Source organism: Sitodiplosis mosellana, unplaced genomic scaffold (genome assembly GCF_009176505.1).
Source record: "Sitodiplosis mosellana isolate CC-2019 unplaced genomic scaffold, AAFC_SMos_1.0 Smas_scaffold_6181, whole genome shotgun sequence".
Taxonomy (NCBI): Eukaryota; Metazoa; Arthropoda; class Insecta; order Diptera; family Cecidomyiidae; genus Sitodiplosis; species Sitodiplosis mosellana.
The window spans coordinates 2,339,784-2,358,543 of record NW_022601422.1 but is presented as its reverse complement, the minus strand read 5'-3'; the positions used below and the strand labels follow the sequence as shown (position 1 = coordinate 2,358,543).

General features: G+C 38.0%; 1 protein-coding gene across 48 annotated transcripts in view; it reads right to left on the bottom strand.

The window, feature by feature from the left end:
• LOC129576288 (dystonin) overlaps positions 1-18,760 on the bottom strand; it is a 141,673-nt gene that overhangs the window by 42,711 nt on the left and 80,202 nt on the right. For 33 of the 48 annotated variants that reach the window (XM_055461123.1, XM_055461124.1, XM_055461126.1 and 30 more), the window contains 8 exons: positions 6,817-7,096; positions 5,106-5,814; positions 4,427-5,000; positions 4,278-4,301; positions 3,710-3,951; positions 2,916-3,586; positions 1,474-2,104; positions 1,264-1,399 (listed from right to left, as the gene is read on the bottom strand). In XM_055461123.1, the coding sequence (XP_055317098.1) occupies positions 1,264-1,399; positions 1,474-2,104; positions 2,916-3,586; positions 3,710-3,951; positions 4,278-4,301; positions 4,427-5,000; positions 5,106-5,814; positions 6,817-7,096 (3,267 nt within the window). Of the gene's footprint in view, positions 1-1,263; positions 1,400-1,473; positions 2,105-2,915; positions 3,587-3,709; positions 3,952-4,277; positions 4,302-4,426; positions 5,001-5,105; positions 5,815-6,816; positions 7,097-12,685; positions 13,666-18,760 lie in introns of all 48 variants that reach the window. The other 15 variants (XM_055461125.1, XM_055461127.1, XM_055461087.1 and 12 more) reach the window with 4 other exon arrangements.

Sequence of the window (18,760 nt, the reverse complement as noted above, 5' to 3'; positions counted from 1 at the left end):
GTTCCACAACTCAATTGATTGAGCCATTAATAACTTTTGCATTAATACAAATCATAATACCTTTTGTTCAACCTGTTGCAAATCATAAACTTAATTTCGTGTGTAATCCAATTTACGTGTGTTTCAAAAATTGAAATAAAACGTAAATGAGCTGAAATTAATTTCCAATAAGAAAAAAAAAAAAAAGGTTGTTGTGTTCACTCGAACACATTTCACTTGAACAATTTACAAAAAAAAAGAGAGCTACAACCAAAGCCCAACAATAAATCCAATTAATCTTGATTAATTCTTAGCGATACGATTAAACAAAACGTAAACGAAATATACTTATGTGTGTGTGTGTGTGTATATGGAACAAAATCTACTACTATTTGCTTGGTTAAATCGAAATAATAACGATCATTTTGTCGTTTCTTCTCTTATTTTGTTCTCTCTTTCTCACGTTTGCTCGGTCACGGTGACAATATATATAAAAAATTGTGGTGAATTATGTAATTTGTGTGCGAGTTCAATAAATGAATTTGCAATAATTCTTTCGTCTTCGATAAATGAATTTTGTCATGTGACGACAATGTTAAGGATCTACGAAATGTTTTGTGAGATTTTGAGTTATACGAAATTGTTGCAATAAGAGAGAGCAAGAGATACGTTCAATTTATTTTCATTTGATTAAATCCCATTACCATCGATTATTAAATACTTTTTATATATATACAAATTTAAAGGGATACACAATTGCCCTTCGATCAAAATATATATATATATATATGTACAAATTATTGTCAACTAAGATAAAAAAAAAATAAAATATCGATTGAAAATAATATGTTTTTGGTGTCGCACAATAACATTTAAAAAAAAAATAACAAGAACTATGTCCAACAGAGAAGAATAGAGGAACTACTGATAAAAACGTTGATAACCAACTAAAAAATATTGCAGCTCTAAAAACATAAAAAAAATACACAAATACTCGGAATTGAAGAACACAACACGAATAAAAGAATAATTAAAGATTGGTTTTTGTTGTTGCGTGTTTTGACAATACACAATGGAGTGAAATGACTCCAAGACTTTGTGGTTTTTTCTAACTAAATCGCAAGTATAAAGTATATAGGAAAACGACGATATCATACAAAATAATGATACAGAGACTTCGTATATAGATGAAATAGACATTTCGTAGGAGGGACTAATGAATTGTCGGAGTGATTTGGTGAACGATGTTGAATGAAAATGGATGAAATGAAAATCGGTACTTACATCAAGCTCCAGAGCTGAGGTGGCTGTTGGCAAGGCGGATAGTTTTTCAGTGGCTCCATCGACCCACGTTTCTTCAGCGGCCAAACTGGTTTGTAGTTTTGTCAAGATTCCGATGCCATTCTCGCAACCGACCAATCTGCAAATTCCAATCAAATACAACAATTAATCATTCTGATCGCATAGATTTTAATCAGATGTAGGATGTGTTACCTGTCAGCCAATTGAGTGCGAATATTGTTCCAACGAACATTGAGCCGTTCAACATTTGCGTGCAAGCGTTTCAAGTCGTTGATCACCTTTGTTGGTACACCCATGCGACCCAATTGATCGGCCGAGTCATTCATTTTATCGATTTGTGGCTGTTGTTTTGTCACCTTGTCTTGCAATTCATTCAAATGCTTCAACACCGATTGCAATCCTTCCAATGTGGATGGCATCTCTTGTTGACGTGCCAATGCACCCTCCAAATCCGAAATGACTTGTTCATTTTCCTCCAAACCATACAATGCTTCGCCCAACAATTTCAAACGGTCACCATGCAAATTGCTCTGCGTATTCAATTCCTTCCACAATTCGACTAGATTGTCCAGGCTCTTCTTCAATTGTGGCGTCTTCAATGCAATCGTACGGAATGTTTCTTGCAAATGTTTCAGATCTGGTTCGAGATTTTGTAAACGACGACGATAATCGTCGTGAATTTGAACGGCATGCTCATGCGAATCCAAATCACGTGGCAACGGTGATAGGATTATGTGGTCCAATTCACGAGCCATATCCTCCAGTTTGTTCTTCAGTGCGATGCATTCTTCGGTAAAGATGCGCGTTGCCTGTTTGCTTTCCTCTGTAAATACACAAATAAAAAGGTTAAATGAAGAAGTTTGCGTTGGAATTATCAGTGAAAATCTATGAAATACCACGGGAAGAACTATTCGATCGAAATATTTTCCGCATTTTGAACGAATGTTTCTATGATCGAACAGAGAAAGAAAAAATGTCAGCAAATGATGTGCACATCAAGCAAGGAACAAATAAAAACTGAATGAATAAAAGCGCATTTATTCGATCGAAACAATTCGAATTCAATTTAACCGTTATTGAAAATCGATTAAAAATATTTGGAGCATTTTCCTTATTTGTTCCGAAAATCGTTAGAGAATCGGCACGATTTCAGCTGTGTGTGTGTGCGTGCGCGCCTTACTATGGTGTCACAACATGCACATCAATTTACTGGATTCGGGATATTTAGTTGGCAATGCCCCTGGGATGTATTGCCCAATATCACGAAATCATGACATCAACGGTTACAAAACTCGATGTATGTGTGGCCACTGAGTGTCATAAGACCGTGTATAGTTCACTAATTTGTGAGAAGACGAACAAAAAATCCACAACAACAGCTCAGAATGACTGCCAGCTGTGTTATAAAGTTATTTGCCCACACGATTATTTAATCGAAATGATGAGCTTAATTGATACATGGCATTGGAATCGATTACACTAAATGTTAATGCAATTTTCAATTAAAGCCCAAAACATAATTGGACAATCAATTGGAATGGGTTTTTCGCTCTCTCTCTCTCTCTCTCTATCTCTACCCTTTGCCATTTGAATTTAATCAAGAGAAGAAAGAAAAAAAAAACGTTGAATTTTACCTTCGGCACGAGCTCGTTTCTCGAAATCATCGAATAATTTGTTGACTTCGTCCATTTCGCGACGCAAGCGTCGTAGTTGTGGATCGGCTGGATCACCTTCTGCCAGTAATTTGTCGGCATCGTCGTTTAGAGCGCGACGAATTGCATTACGTTGATCGGCGCCCATGGCCAAGAATTGATCGAAGTCCCAGCCTTTGACTACTTTGATTGTGGCAAAAATCATATTTTGACGCAAACGCAATTGTTTCTTCTGCCAAAGGGCAACAGTACGATCGAATAAGCGTTTAAGGCGTTCGGCCGCATCGATTGCCTCTTGATCGGGTGGTGGCAATAGTAGGCAAGCACCAGGCACTGGACCCTCTTGACCGTTGGCACGGACACGCCATTTAACACGGCCCGATGTATCGACCAATGTACAATTTTCGCCCTTTTCAAGCGAAATGTTGCCTTGTTTGTACGCGCAAATCGCCTGCACTCGTATCTGACGATTCACTGGCTGTTTGCGTTGTTTTAATGGCACAATATTTTGAGCACGTTGCTGCAATTGATTCACCGTTTCGCCAAACACATTCAACTCCTCGCGTAAATCTTGCATTCCGCGCAATAGCTGCTCACCTTCATCCAATCCAAAGTTCGATTGTGAGTATTTCGAGTTCAATATTTCGTCACGTCTGGAATTTGGAAACAAAAATTTGGTGTTTGAGTTTGATTTCAATTTAAATTGTATTGCTAATTTTAGAATGAAAATTTTGAAATTTGATTTCAACCCTTTTTCAAATTTCAAACACGCCTACTTTGTGAGCCAAGCTTCGGCATCTTTGATTTCCGAGAAGAAGTTATGATATTCGGTAGCGTGTTTCAAATGGACCTCCAAACACAATGTGAGTTGAAGCAACCATGACCATTGTGATTGCAATGCTTGCAAATGGGCTTCGATGCATTTGGCCGCTGGATGTTGTTGCATCAACAACGCTTCTCCACGATCCAAAATTGAAGCAAAGTGTAATTCACGCTTCTCCAACTCCGACATCAAGTTCTGAAATGGTAAAAGTCAACGATTAGGATATCCCAGTGTACTCAACGAAAGTATTCACACGCAGTAGTATTCATGCTAAAACTTGATTGAATAAAAATATTTCCATGCTTAAATTAGGTTTCGATTCAATGGTTTCCGGATGGCTTTTTGAACAATGTTCAGAATGCAGACGTCAGATAACTATTTTTCTACCCAAATGATAATTTTCAACGCAATTCCTTGACTAACTACAATTTTTAAAAAAATAATTTGCTTCAACGAAAAACACAAAAATCAAAACAAGTGACAAAATTTCAAGCGCACGACATATTTCTTCTATTACTCACATCCTCTCCACTTCCAAAGTTCCGCTTGAAAGTTTAAGAAATTGAAATGTTAAAATGAGACCGTTTGAAAATGCTCGATTCACGTTCGATATTTACTTTCTAAGCCCTTATAACTTCTATGCTTACAAAACTAAGTGGTGTTCACTTACCTCGTAATATCGGTGAATTCCTGGTAAATCAAGGTCCTTGGCGGCCCAATCGCGTTGGATTTCAACTTGTTCGCGATCGTTCAACCATTGCAATTCAGCGCTGGCTGCTTGCAAGAAATTCAACAGCGAATCCAAGTCGGAGAGACGTTTGTTGGACGTGCTCAAGAGTTCGGCGTACACTTTTTGTAATTGACTAAGACGTTGCTGATAGAGATTCAGCTCATCGCCGGAGAAATTGACTTGTTGCCGTTCGGCATGCAAAACCTTCGAATGGAATTTATCGATGGTGCGATGCTCCTGTTGATGACGATCCAGTTCGGCTTTGACGGACGGCAAATCGGAACCGTAATCGGCGGCAAGTAGCTCCTTCAATTTATTTTGGCACCATTCAGTGTATTCTTGTAAATCACGGAAATATGGATTGGTATCGATCTGACGTGCTTCGATCACTGTGCGAGTTTGCTTTGTAACGGTAGTTTCTTGGACGGGATAACGTAAACCGGACAGTTTTTGCACCAAATTCGTGTGGAATGATGCACGAAGCTGTGACCAACGTTGATGTAACTTGGTTACTCTGTAAAATGCGAATAGAAAAGCGAAATGCATTGAAAACATGGAGCAGAGCGTTTGGAAAATGGAACGAAAACAAAAAATTGAAAGATAAAAAAGAATCACTCACTTCTTCTGTAATTCACTAGCTTGTGGATAACGGCCATCTTTAAGCACCAGACAATCTTCGTTCATCTCTTGGATGGGCGCTTCGAGTTGTCGGATTTCAGTTTCGAGGCCTTCGCAAATGTTCTTTGCATCGATTGGATGGAGACGTTCAATGCGTCGCGCCTCTTCGGAGATTCGTTGTTCAAGGTCGGTGATGCGCGAATCGGTGCGCTTAATTTCACGTTGTACTTTATCGGCTAAACGTTGCAATCGTTCCATGCGTTGGATCTCCTGCTGTAATATTGTGTCACGGTCGACAATAGCCGATTGCAATCGATGCCATGCCTTTTCCAATGATTCGGGTCGCAAATCCGGTTCCACCTCAACCTCACCGACAGATTCAAAGTATTTCTCTAACTCCTTGTACACCTTGAATAGACTTTGTTTGTCACGCTGACGTGGTGGCACTTCTTCGTTACGGAAACGATTTAAATCGTTATACAATCGCTTCAATTCGATCAATGTTGATGGGAATGAACGTTCCTGCAGCAATGATGTCTTTTCGCGGCACCAGTACAACAATTGATGGGCAAGATCCTTGTATTCGTGCACACGTGTCTGCGAATCCATATCGTACAATGGATGCAACGACGGTGGTTCCGGGAATACATCGTACAATGAACTGAGGTACGTTATCATCGATTTCTCGTCCGGCTCATTGGTATCCACATCTGTACGGAAGCAATGCAATTAAACACATTTTAATTGGGAATTGTTTTCAAAGGCTTTGATTTGATTCAAAAAAAATTTTTAGGAAGAAAAAGTATTTTGAAGGAGCAAAAAAAAAAAACTATTCCGACATTGTGTCACTGTGGCTGAACGCGCTTTTTGCAATAGCAACAGTTAAAAATCATGTATTTTGCTTGTGCTTTGCACGTTCCACATGGTTAATTATTGAATTCGTTTTTCTTCCATCGCCCAACTCAGCCATCACACTGTTCGACTTCAATTCGGTTTCATCGATGATGTGTTTTTCGCTTTTGTTTTGCCCAATCGGCCAAAATCCATTGTTAGCGCGGCGAAATCGTGTGCGGTGTATATCATTGTGATTATAATCACAGTTTCAAATGCCGAAATGCAAAAATGGAAAACAAAATTATTTCTTTGCACTTGAGTAAGTTTGCTTCGGTTAGACGCTTCTCGGATGAGAGCATAAAGTAGCAAAACGCGCAAAAAAAAAAAAAAAAAAAAATATAATAGCAAAAAACACATTTGCTATTGCTGCTGATACGGAAATCCAAATTTGCCTAAAAAAAACCCGAAGCCACACATCGTCTTGAATAAATCAACGAATGCCGGGCGAAAAGAACGATACGAAACGAAGGAAAAAGAAACAACAGCAACAACCACAATAATGTCGGTTTTAGTGTGCAAATTGTTATCGCCATTGTTAGCGCTCATTTCCAATTTTTCAACGTAAAACGAATACATTTTGTTTCGATCTTTCTCCATGTGGGATTCACAGTTAATTGAATGGAACCACTTTTAGCAGTTGGTGAATGCGATGATTGAATTAAATGACGCTTAGATATTTTTAGATCTTCTTTGTGTTATCGTTTCTCCGTTTCAACTGCTTCAAAATTTTGTTTCGTTTTCTTTTCTCTTTTTTTTTCTGCTTAACTCAAAGTCTGGATATTTCAAAATGTAAAAAAACAAACACCAAATTCCCTTACCTTCTGGATCCAAAAGTCGAGTGACTCCGTATTCTTTTTCGACAACATGGAATGCGGTTTCTAAACGTTCGCGTGGTCGAGCTGATCTTGCCTTTCGCCAGTCAAGCAAATCAGGTCGATTGCGATGGACAAGCGCCGAGAATGCCAAACCATCGCGCCACGATGACGTGAAATCATTAACTCGTACGCCTGGATAACGGGCTGTCGAGCGTCTAGCCCATCGTAACAATGCTTCTCGTGCAGTTACATTATCATCTTGTCCGACAACTATATCCGATATCTGCACAAAACAAAGAATAATTGAGTAAAGTCAATAAAATGATTACCAAAGAGCAGAAAAATGTGTAATTTTCGTTTAAAGAAATAATTATTCTATCTAATAACATCCCGTTGATTGCAGTGAAACGGTAAACAGTAAATGGCTGGCAAAATCGTCGATAATTATCATATCGTCGATATCATAATTAAGAGGTAGTAAAATTGACGCATTTACATGATACGCAATTAAAATGCCCACCAGCAAATAAATACACACCGCTGGCCATTTAATTGGAGTTGAAATTGATTTGTAACCGATGGAAAATCGTCTAACTGAGCTTCACGTCACTTAATTATATATGAAAACATTTCTGTGATAGAGACAGAGAGAAATAATCACATCAATTCATTAAAAATGCTCGTTTTGCTTAAGCAATTTTGCATTGATCGGCGCGCACAAACGACGAACAAGTGCGTTTAGTTGCGTTTACGTTCGCGCGATCATCACCTTCGGAACAATTAGCCATTTTGTATGTACAAAACGACAGCGAAACATATTTTCTCTCTCCTAATAAACCGAAATACACAAAAAGAAATCAACAAGTGTCAACATTTGCATCTAATGAGAGTGATCATTTTTTTTTTGTTGCTCTTTCGATGTGTAATTCTCCATATTTTTTCGTGTTGTGTTTTCGTTTCGCATTGTTTTAGGAGGGAAACAACGAAATTTATTGAATAAAAATTCAATCGAAATTGAGGTTAAGGCTATGTTGACGGTCTATGTGATCATCCTTTATTAGTTTATTCACAAAAATTTTCAACATGCAGCGCAAAATGCTTTTTTTCATCATCGTCGCCGTCGTCGTCGCACTGTTTTTGTTGTCAGAATTCTCGCTCGAATTCGTTTCATGTGCATGTACGCGTACGCAAATAAGACAAAAGTCCAATGGCGCTACCTATTTGCTTGCGTCCATTGTAGTTGAACACAGAAAAAAAGGTTTTTCTGTGCAATGCATCATCATTCCGCTATATATGTGTTCACTCATCACAAACAAGTGAATCATATATATATATTGCGAGTGAAGAGTAAAGTCGAATTCATTATAAATTACTTGCAGTGTATTTTCGTGCATTTGTTGCGAGCGTAAATTGTTGCTACTTCTACCGAAATGGTAATAACCAGTTGCGCTTGTTTGTACACATTTCGGTCTGCACTTCATTTTTCATGTTGGTCGCATGAAAATGTGTTGATGTTGCTTTTTTTTTCTGGTTTTTGTTGTTTTTATTGATGACGATTGTGAAATGGAATTTTTTCTCTTCATTTACTGAAATATTTGAGAAAATTGTATTTGAAGCTGAGCGATGCATAATTTAATAGTTGTTATAATTTTCCGTTCGATTAAGTATAAATGCCAATAATTCGGACCATTCGACATCGATTAATTAATTGAATTCGTGATCGAATGCATATTTTCACTTGAAAGCCACACATCGTCCAATGCGCGCCGCTGCCGGACGAATGCATGGAATGGACAATGTACTATAAATCAATAAATGGGTAGCTATTTATGCTCATAATTTAATAAAAATCGATTAATACACGACACAACGACTGCGACGACGACGGCAGCGGCGATGATGATGACGCCATCCGTCATCTGTATGAAATACATTTGTGCTTTTCTTATGCACGCAGTTTCGTTTCATATTCGGCGGCGGTCAAAGTCAGCTCGTCATTGAGTCTCTAGTTGTGTTTACATTTCTTTGGGCTCTCTTCGACGTTCGAACTTCACTTTTCTGAAGTCAAATTGTAACGTCGTCGATTGACACTTTTTTCATTTTTTTTCTTTTTCTATTTTATTCTCGGGCATAAATACACTTCAACGCCAGCCATTATTGGGGCGATGAATGGCACACGTTTTTGTGTTTTGTTCGTTCAAAATATAAGAGAACAATGAAGTATCCAAAGTGTCATGATAAATGTATGGATGTGGGATGTGAGATCATTTTTGTTTCTTTCTTTCTCGACTGTATTCATGCTCCGAAATTCAGGCGCACACATTTTAAATGCAGCTTAATTTTTTTCGCCATAAATACGCTATATGTAATCTTATTACACAGCCTAGCGTCCGTAACGACATTTCCAAACATGACCCACAAAATGAAAATGTCCAACACTTTTGGAATTAATACGAACAGAAACAAAAAAAAAAAAAAACGGCAGCAGCGAGTGTCATTTTTACTGGCGATGACTTTTGTGTTGAACATTTTTATAAATCGAACGATATCGCTTGCATACGGAATATGTATGTTGCATCCAAATCACGTATCAAGGGTGTACTTCTCTCAAATTGTGTGACTGCCTGCGGTTTAATCACTCCACCATAAATGGTTGTGCGCGATTTTTTTTTTTTGCATGAAATTTTAGCTAGCAACAATACATTGATCGCAGTGTGAAGCTACGGAACACAACAAAACGAATTATTAAATTATTGACGCACGAACTTCTTTGCAGTCACACTTGACAACGGGAAAATGATTGCAAATGCATGTACGCAATTAAGCCAGGCCCATGTCTTGGAAGAATGAAGACGATTCAGTATGAATCGAATGGATTCACCATTCAATTACTTTCACACTTTTGAGGCTGGCTACGAACAGTTTGCGAAAATTTTACGAGCTATTCTTCACACAGAATAGTTTCATGATCGAATTTACCTTGAAGATTTCCCACCACAAATTCAGAACGATGAAGAAAAAAAAAAAAACAGATCATAAAAAGCTGTTCAACAACATTAGAATATAACTTAATTAAATTAAGCAAATAAATTAAGAAGATTCGGTCGGAATGGATGAAAAAGTAAACAAAGTCGTATCAATTACATGGGAAAAACACGTTAAAACAAGAACCAACAATGTCGTTGCTCACGTATTTGCAAATGAATCATTTTATCAGAATATACTGAATTTGAAGGATCAGACACGGTGTTCGCACATTTTCAGAATCGTCACACTTCAAGTTGAGTGACCAGGCGCACATTGCATTTTGCACGACGCGACAAGCATTCTTGGTTTGGAATCGGTCTCGAACGAGCGCTCGCGCGCGATACATGCATTTTTGTCAACAGAAAGTCAGCTAGTGTGTGTGTGTATGTAAGTTTGCCTCCATGACACAGCATCACGGCACGATTACACATCTAAGCGCTGACTGCGAATGCTGTGTAGCATTTAATATGATTTTTTACCTAAAAATGGTTGGATCAATGACATGAATTAAATATACACATAATTTACCCACATTTTGTTGTAATGAAAACCATATTTAAAAATTGAAAACAGAGCGCAACAGAGCGCTCGAGCGCGCCAACAGCGACGAGATGTTGAGAGGGGAAAGAGGGAGAAGCAACAAGAGTCAGAAGTCAGAACCGAAACAGACATATGATTCAACGTGCAATGTGATTTTCAAGAATTTTTTTAATGAAAAATTAAATGTTTTGTATGTGCAAACGAGATGTTTATCGGGGAAATTATCGGAATGATGTGCAAAATTCAGCAATATGCACCCGGAGAACATTGGGATTTGTCCGGTATCATTGGAAATGACTCTCTTGCAGCGCGTATGATCTAGATGATTTTTCATGCGTTTTGGATCTTTTTTTTGTTCGGTGAAATTTCGCAATTCGTGCCATGTACCAAATTTAAACAAAAAGGGCAGCGGTTGTCATTCAAAGTGGTGCCCATTTTTGGACAATTCCCATTTCATGTTGATGGGCAATTATGAATGGCAGTAGCGACCCAAAAAAAAAAAATAAAACATAACAGCCGAAACGAAACATCGATCGTTGTTTAGCGTAAATTAAATTTTATGTGGTCGTCTGAAATGAAAGTAGTACTTAAATGATTTTTGTCGTCTGAAAGATTTCGTTCGATGATCACGTTCGATGCATAATGGCATTGCCGAATCCAACTGAAGGCTTCATCGATATATTTCCTTCACATTTTCCAATTTCCCACCAGACACAGAATTAAATATACTTTTTGGAAATTGGCAATTTCGCACGGTTGTTGCCTTTGTGAATTTAAACGATTCCGTTTTCAGTTCACGTCCATTTCATTTACATTGCATTGCAAATGAATTGAATTCAATCAATCAAAGAACAAGATCAATTAATTTATCATTGGTTTTGGATTGTGTGTTTTGCCTTTGAGTTCCGCGGAGACACACGTAATAAATTGTTTATGAATGAAAAATAAGTGGTTGTGCGACTACGTGACAATCCCATTTCAATCCGAAAGTCAGTGGGTTGAAATTCAATGTCATCACCTCGATTTACTTCTAAATTAAGACACATATTTGACGCTATTCACCGTCGTCATCGCCACCGCCACCGCCACAGCAGTCAATCTCGTTCTCCCTCATCGCAGAAATTTAAATATGTGGCCAAACGATTGTTTTTTTGTTATGCATATATACACATTTTTCGGTATGCATTAATACGTACACACATTTGTTTTTGTATTTCTGATCATAAAATTATCTTCGATTTGGTGTTAGACATATAAAATATTCACCCTGTCTCAGTCAATCGGTTACACATTCTGCCGTGTGTAAGCGAATATGATTGCCATGGAACACGATGGCACTGGGAATGCGAGTCGAGTGATGTTGTGTGTGTGCTCTAGTGACCAAGTATCAATTTTTGCGCCATGCCCACACACAAATCGAATTTGTACTTGCTTTTATCGTTTCAGGTCCATTCATAGAATCGATCTGAGCATTGATTTGTGTGATTGAAGCGCTTTAAAAAAAAAACATATGTTCCATGTTTCACTGCTGTACACGCACATACGCTCACTCTTCGCCGTTCTGACAATGCCATCAAGCGTTTGCGCAATATCAATCGAACGATTAAATCATAATTCAACACCATTTGTTTTTCGTCGCTAAAATTCGATCATTTAACGATTTCATTGGGTTAGGAGTCTTTTGTGAAAGTAAGAAAAAAAAAATCCGTTTTCAGCCAATCAACCGCATTCCATTTTCGTCAAATTTATAGAAATAAGCTTCAAGATTCCACTCTAATGAAAATCATTCAATGAATTCAGTTGCTGTTTTGAAGAATAAAACCAGAAAATAACAACGAAAAAGACATTAAGCTCAAATTTGGTCAAAATCGAAAATACGTGCTAACAACTCAATGAAGACAGGAATTGTTTATGGTCAAGCCCAAGCTCGTCATTGCTAATTTAAATGCACCAAATGAAGCGCGATCTCATCTCCGTTCATTTTTGCATACTGTATTTAGGTGATCAATAAATAAGGTGCTGATATTTTTTTTTTTCGCTCTCTTCGCCCACAAAAATGATGCGTGTTTTCGATTTGAGTTATAAAAATTAATTGCTGAGAATGCGGTGACATTTCAAAAATAGACATAGGCGATGGTGTCAAATTGGCGAGAATTTCACGCAAAATTGCGTTAGATCATTCATTGAAAACGCTTTAATCCATCTAATATTGGGTAAAAGTGTGTGTGCATTTGGCGGTAATTGAAACTCGATTTTATGTAAGTTTTGCAGAAATATTTTTCTCTTAAAAAAATGTCATTCAAACCTTTGGCTTTTTCGGTTCGATGGCCTGTGTTGTCATGTATCCGATTTCGGTGGTTTTATTTTGTGCCGTGTGAACGAGATTTTGTGCTTGGGCATTTTCCTCCGCTCGACTCATTGTTGTCACTTTGCGGACAATGTGTGTGGTGATGCGTCGATGTCCGTCGGTTGCACGTTGCGAAAGCTTTTTCGATTCAAAGCTACTTCCAAGTACTTCGGTCGACGTTCGTTTGTTCCGTGTTATGGCCTGTACATTGTCCGTTACATCGTAACCGTTGTCATTGTTTGTGGAATAGTGGGTGACTTCGCGGCTCACATCGTTCAACGATGACGATGGGACAGCGGTTATACGTTGTGGACTACTGCTGCTCGCATGCGATTCGTATCGTTTCGTTGATCGATCACTCGAATAGCTTCGGCTTCCGGGTGGTCGATAATCGTCACCAGGTGGATATTCGGTTATCAACGCTTCGATTGTCTTTTCATGTTTCACCTCATGTTGGAATTGAATGCGACGATCGTCCAAACTGGTTGTAATCGGTGGCCCCTTTTTCAGGCTTGATTTACGTATTGGCACCGATACAACATTTGAATGGGGATCACCGCCGCCACCACCACCACCACCACTGCTTGTCGATGATTGTTGCTGACTTTCCCGTGTCGCTTTCATAAAAACGCGGCCACGGGGGCGAAACTCGTCGTCAATCTTATACATCGCGTATTACCAGAATACACTACTTTCGATTCACACAGTCTCTATCGCAAACTCCCTGTTTGGCACATGCACGCACAGTACTTGTCCTTCGTTTACAAGAATCAATTTTGATCGATGTCACTGTAGGCTTCGTTTTGATTTTTCGATTAACTTTAAATCTGTTTTTTTTTTAATTTCTTTTTCGTTGTATTTTTTCTTCTTGTTTCGTTAGTTTCAATCAAGTTTAAGTCGGAGGTTACGGTATTAGAGTGGCAGGTTAATTGAAACTGCTGCGAAAAAAAAAATTAAATATTCACAATATATCCGATTTTTTTCGAATTGCATTTACAAATGGAATAAATCAGTTTTTTGCCCCGAAGATTCCCATTCACATACATGATGCTCTCATTGCAAATCCACCGTGAAAATGACCATGAAAATAGGATTTTCACAGATTAAACAGGCTTAAATAAACTTGCTTGATTAATGCCAATACCCGATATCAAGTGAAACACATGAAAAATTCTCTCTCTGAGTAAATAATATTCAATAATTTTTTTTCTTCGTCGTTGTTGCAATAATCCGATCTGTCGGAAATGTCAAAAGAAATGACAAATTTTCGACTAATGCTTGAATGCGAACGGGAAAAAAAAAATCTGTGAACGATCACTACATTTGAAATGAATCTTTCATTAGCAGCTTGATATTAGGCGCTGACCTCAGTCACGCTTTGGTTAATCAGCCCAAAATCTTATCTCGCGCCGCGGCACGGTTCCGTAATATGCAAAAATGCAATGAGCGCGCGCGAGCGAGCGAAAATAGCTCTGTCGGTGGCGGCACAGAGATAAGAGCGTAAAAATTCACTTGATAAACATAAACATTTCGGTGCGATGTAGATGTTATCAGCATTCGTTTATTCGTAAAGTGTTGAATGCTATTCAAATTGTTTTGATCACGTTGTAAAAATATATTTTTTTGTTTGTTGTTGGTTAAACAAAACGGTGTTTAAATTATAACGCTCATCTGTCGCACAATGAGTATACACTTGCAGAATAATCACAATTCACTGCTCTTTTTATACTCTGCGCTCACTCAAGATCAAAAATACGATGCAAAATAACAATGATCAGGTGGTTTTTTTGTTTCAATAAAACACGCTCAGAAAACGTAGTTAAATTATGGTTCGAGAGATGAAGAAGTTCGTATTACAATGACAAAATACAACACCCGCAGTCAAATTGCTACTTCGTATGCTTCATTCATACTGTTTACGATTTATGCTCTTGGTCGATCGGTTTGTTTGCTTTTTTTTTCCTGCTCTCCAGTTCAAATTTAGGCATTGAAAAGAATTCATAGTTGGTTGGCAATCAACAGCCGACCACGCAAAACATAGCTCTCCTCTCTCTCTTTCTGTTTCGCTCGTTCGCTCGCTCTTTTTTTCTCTGGTTCGCTAAGCACTCCATTCATGTATATGCAGAAGAGAGAGGGTGGGTGTGCGAATACTCGCCGAGTTATGAACTTTGCTTGGCGATCAGTCGGTTTCACTTTTTCATGTGTGTGTGTGTGTGTGTCATTCAGTTTTGCCTGTGTGTTGATTTGTCCATTTATGAAACATTCAATTACTAAGAAATTATTTATTGCATAATGCAGTCTACATACAGCATTCTCGTAGTTGCTGTTGGTTAAAATACCAAACTGAAGCGTGAGACTGCGTGTGCTGATGTTATATTATCATGAAAGAGAACGAAACAGAAACAAAAAACACCGAACATAAAACACAAAAAAACACTTTAGTTTTGTTCGCATCGATCGCTTGACTGAACGACTCGATGAAAAGAAAACAGAACGGGCTATCGAAAGCCTATCTCAATTGCGCCTCCACTGCAAATTAATACACTGAACAAATATTCTCCGTTTGCCAGCTTTTCATACTTGTTAAACAAATGAAGCGTGTACGAATCGAAAAAATCGAGGTGTTCAATTTGAAGCGCACAGAAAATTTCGCTCGACAATTTCCATTGTTCAGTGAACATTATTATTGGCGAACAAGTGTCGTCTCCGTCGGCGGTGTTCTATTCTACAATTGGAACAATATAAATGTCAGAAATGATTTGACAACGCTTTTGATTTTATTTGTTTGGTCGGTATCTGACACGTTTCTCTCTCTCTCTCTCTCTCTCTCTCTCCCTCTCTAATTTCTTTATTTGCTCGGAGACGTTGACATTTGAGGAACGTGTACAATTAAATCATACAGACACCACACTGAGATTTGTGGTATTTCTCCCGCCTTCAATTTTGCATTGATTCTCGTGTGCTTGTTTTCTTTTTCTTTTTTTTCTGTAATTATCCCCATTGTGCGGCCAACACACACATGTACACCAAATAGGCGAACAGTAATTGAAAACATTACATTCTGAAAGCATTTGCGATTCCGATTACGATCTGTGCATGATTACCATTAAAAACGAATAAATAAATGATCTTAATCCTTTGTCTTGATGTTTTAAGTACAATCGAGAGAAAAAAAAAACGGTTTTAAGTTCCGGACAAAAACTGACAAGTTTTTTTTTCTTCAACTGTATTTTTCTTTCAGCGAAAAAGAAGGTTGTGCAAAGTTTTACGTTTTAAATGGTTCTCTTGATGTGTGTGTGTGACATACTTATTGGAAAAAAAAGTCATCGTCGCCCATCTAGCGATGTAGTTTGATGTCAGCGCTAGAGACTCTATTTTTCGTTTTATTTTCGATTTTTACAACTTTGAAAAAACTAAAAATTGAAGTGGTACTGTAGAAGAAGCCATATGAGTTGCCATTCTTTTTTCCCGTTCGTCAAACACGATCGATTCGAATGAATCGAAATCACACTCGTCTTTTCCTTTTACTTGATTTTTTTTTTGTGTATGTTCAAATTTGATGTGCAATATATATTTTAACGCATTGGATTATGCCATTGCGCACATTCGGCGGCTAATGAAATTGTGTGTGTTTTTGGCTTGGTTCATGTAGCACCATATTTCAACAATATTTGCAATTCTTAGGTGTTCAACCGTAATTGCCATTGCAATGGGTATTTTCAAATGGAAGTCAATGGCAGGATTCATCGATTGGTATCGATCGTTTTGAATAGAAAATTTCTTCAATTACAAACGTGTTCCAGGCCATTCCATGTAAACACCAGAAATCTTGAGTCGTCAAAAAATATCGACATACTACGGCTCATTTGTCTAAACATAGAAGAGTGTTCAGAATGAGTTATCACGTAGTGTTGCGTGTTTGGAATGCATAAATGTTTCGTTTCATTTTTGTTTCATTTCTTGTGGTTTCTTTTGGTGCGAAAATGGGAAGAAAGGGAAAAAAAATCAGCATGAAAATCCGTTTTTCCAACATATTTCTCTGTTTTTTTTTTCTCGTGTTTTTACAACACGCCAAACCACAATACATTTATTCGTAGCGTGTTCGCGCACATGCGATTGCCAAGAACTGGAGCGACTACGACAACGATGATGACGAAAAGTGAGAACAATGCTCTTCATTGTGTTAATTTTTCTTTTTTCATTCTAATCGTAGATTTATTCTTGAATCAAGAACTGATTATGCTACGAGTGAGAAACAACTAACCGAAGGAGTGAAAACAGCAACGACTTGTTGTGCACAAGACGGCGTTGAGCAGAAAAAGAAGTGTGTGAGAGAGAGAGAGAGAGAGAGAGAGAGAGAGAGAGAGAGAGAGAGAGAGGGAGAGAAGTTCATGATGGAATTAAAACACATATTCGTTGTACTAAGCGAAAGAGTGCATCGTTTAAATGAAAGTCAGGTAACCTTCTTGAAGAATTAGCCAAGTAAGTAGGGGGCAAACATTGCATTGAATGATATTTATGCACATTCCATTCGCGCACTCTGCAACTCGTCGCAAATATAAAGCAAAGCCAAACACAATGTGAGCGGAGGAAATGACTTTGGCATGCTAAATATTTCGCAGATCATGCTATAGTTTCATTTCATTTCATTCTTCGGCGGTTGCCGTTTTTTTTTTTCTTCTTTAATTTAACTGGTTTGATGTCATCGGATGTTTAAATTGGGAGCCATTTGAACTGTCCGAAATCGACAGGCAAACGGTGGTCGGTGTATGTTTGTGTGTATGTGTGGGAATGCGGAATTCTGCACGAGTGTCACGAAACACCACTCTTAATAAATTCCACTTGAAACAGTCACTGTGCAAAGCAAAAAACAACAACAACAACAAAAGCCAAACAAACAAATAGCGTCTAGTCACACGAAATAAATGCGACCCATTCATTTGCTTCGTTAATATTTTGATGAGAATAATTACATGCGGCCCAGACGAGATCGCCGAATGACCGAAACGACACTCTCATAGCGCCAACATAAATAAATCGAATGGATTGACCGAGGGAACAATGAGACTGCATGCAGCCGAATGATCCGTTGCGCTAGCCATCTTCATTAGTCAACAGACAATTTGCCCGAATGGCATCGATTTTGATTGTGATAATAATCGAATAATTAGATGAAACAGAAATTTTAATTGTTTGATTCAATTGGCATGCAGACGGATGGAATTCAACGATATCATTGCAATTATTTTGCAGTTCTCAAACTTTATTTTTCTAATTTATTCTGGTTGTTTTACCATTTTTCTACACCAAATACCATGTTCAGTTCAATTTGTTTTTCGTTCACATTGTTTTATTGGAAGCGATGGTGATGTATCGAGAGAGAGAGAGAGAGAGAAGAACAACAAATCGCGTTCAAAATGCTTGCTATATTGTTATAACAGTACCGATTGACTCTCATTTGTTGTCTACTGATCAGCACATACAATAGGATCAGTGAACCGAGACAACAACAGAAGAAAAGAACACATGATGTGTTTGACCCCTAAAACGGTAGCGCTGTATTGGCCATTTCACAATTGAAAAAGAGAAAAAAACGCAGGTGTGTTTGGTGGCATTTCCCATATATGCTCATAGCATTGCTTGTGTGTATGTATTGCTCGAGGTTCTGATAATTGACATCAAATTAATAACCATTTTCAAAACTCTCTTTATGCTATCGAAGAAATCATTCGCTTAGATTTTGTGTTTCGTTTCGTTTGTTTGTTTTTTTTGCTATAATTGAAATAAAACCGAGTTCGATGCGAACAATCACCATACCATATTTCTGATTGTTCGCACATTTCAAAGCCGCATACACAAACGAAATGCTCGCTACTTTGCGGACAAGATGAAATACGACGAAGAAGAAATAAATTCTGAAAACTGCACGCGCAAATGAGCACGAATGTGTAAATTTCACGGCAAATTCGTTTTGGAGGGAATTGAACATAAATAGCAAATGGTCAAAAGCCGGAGAAGAAATAAGCGTTCACT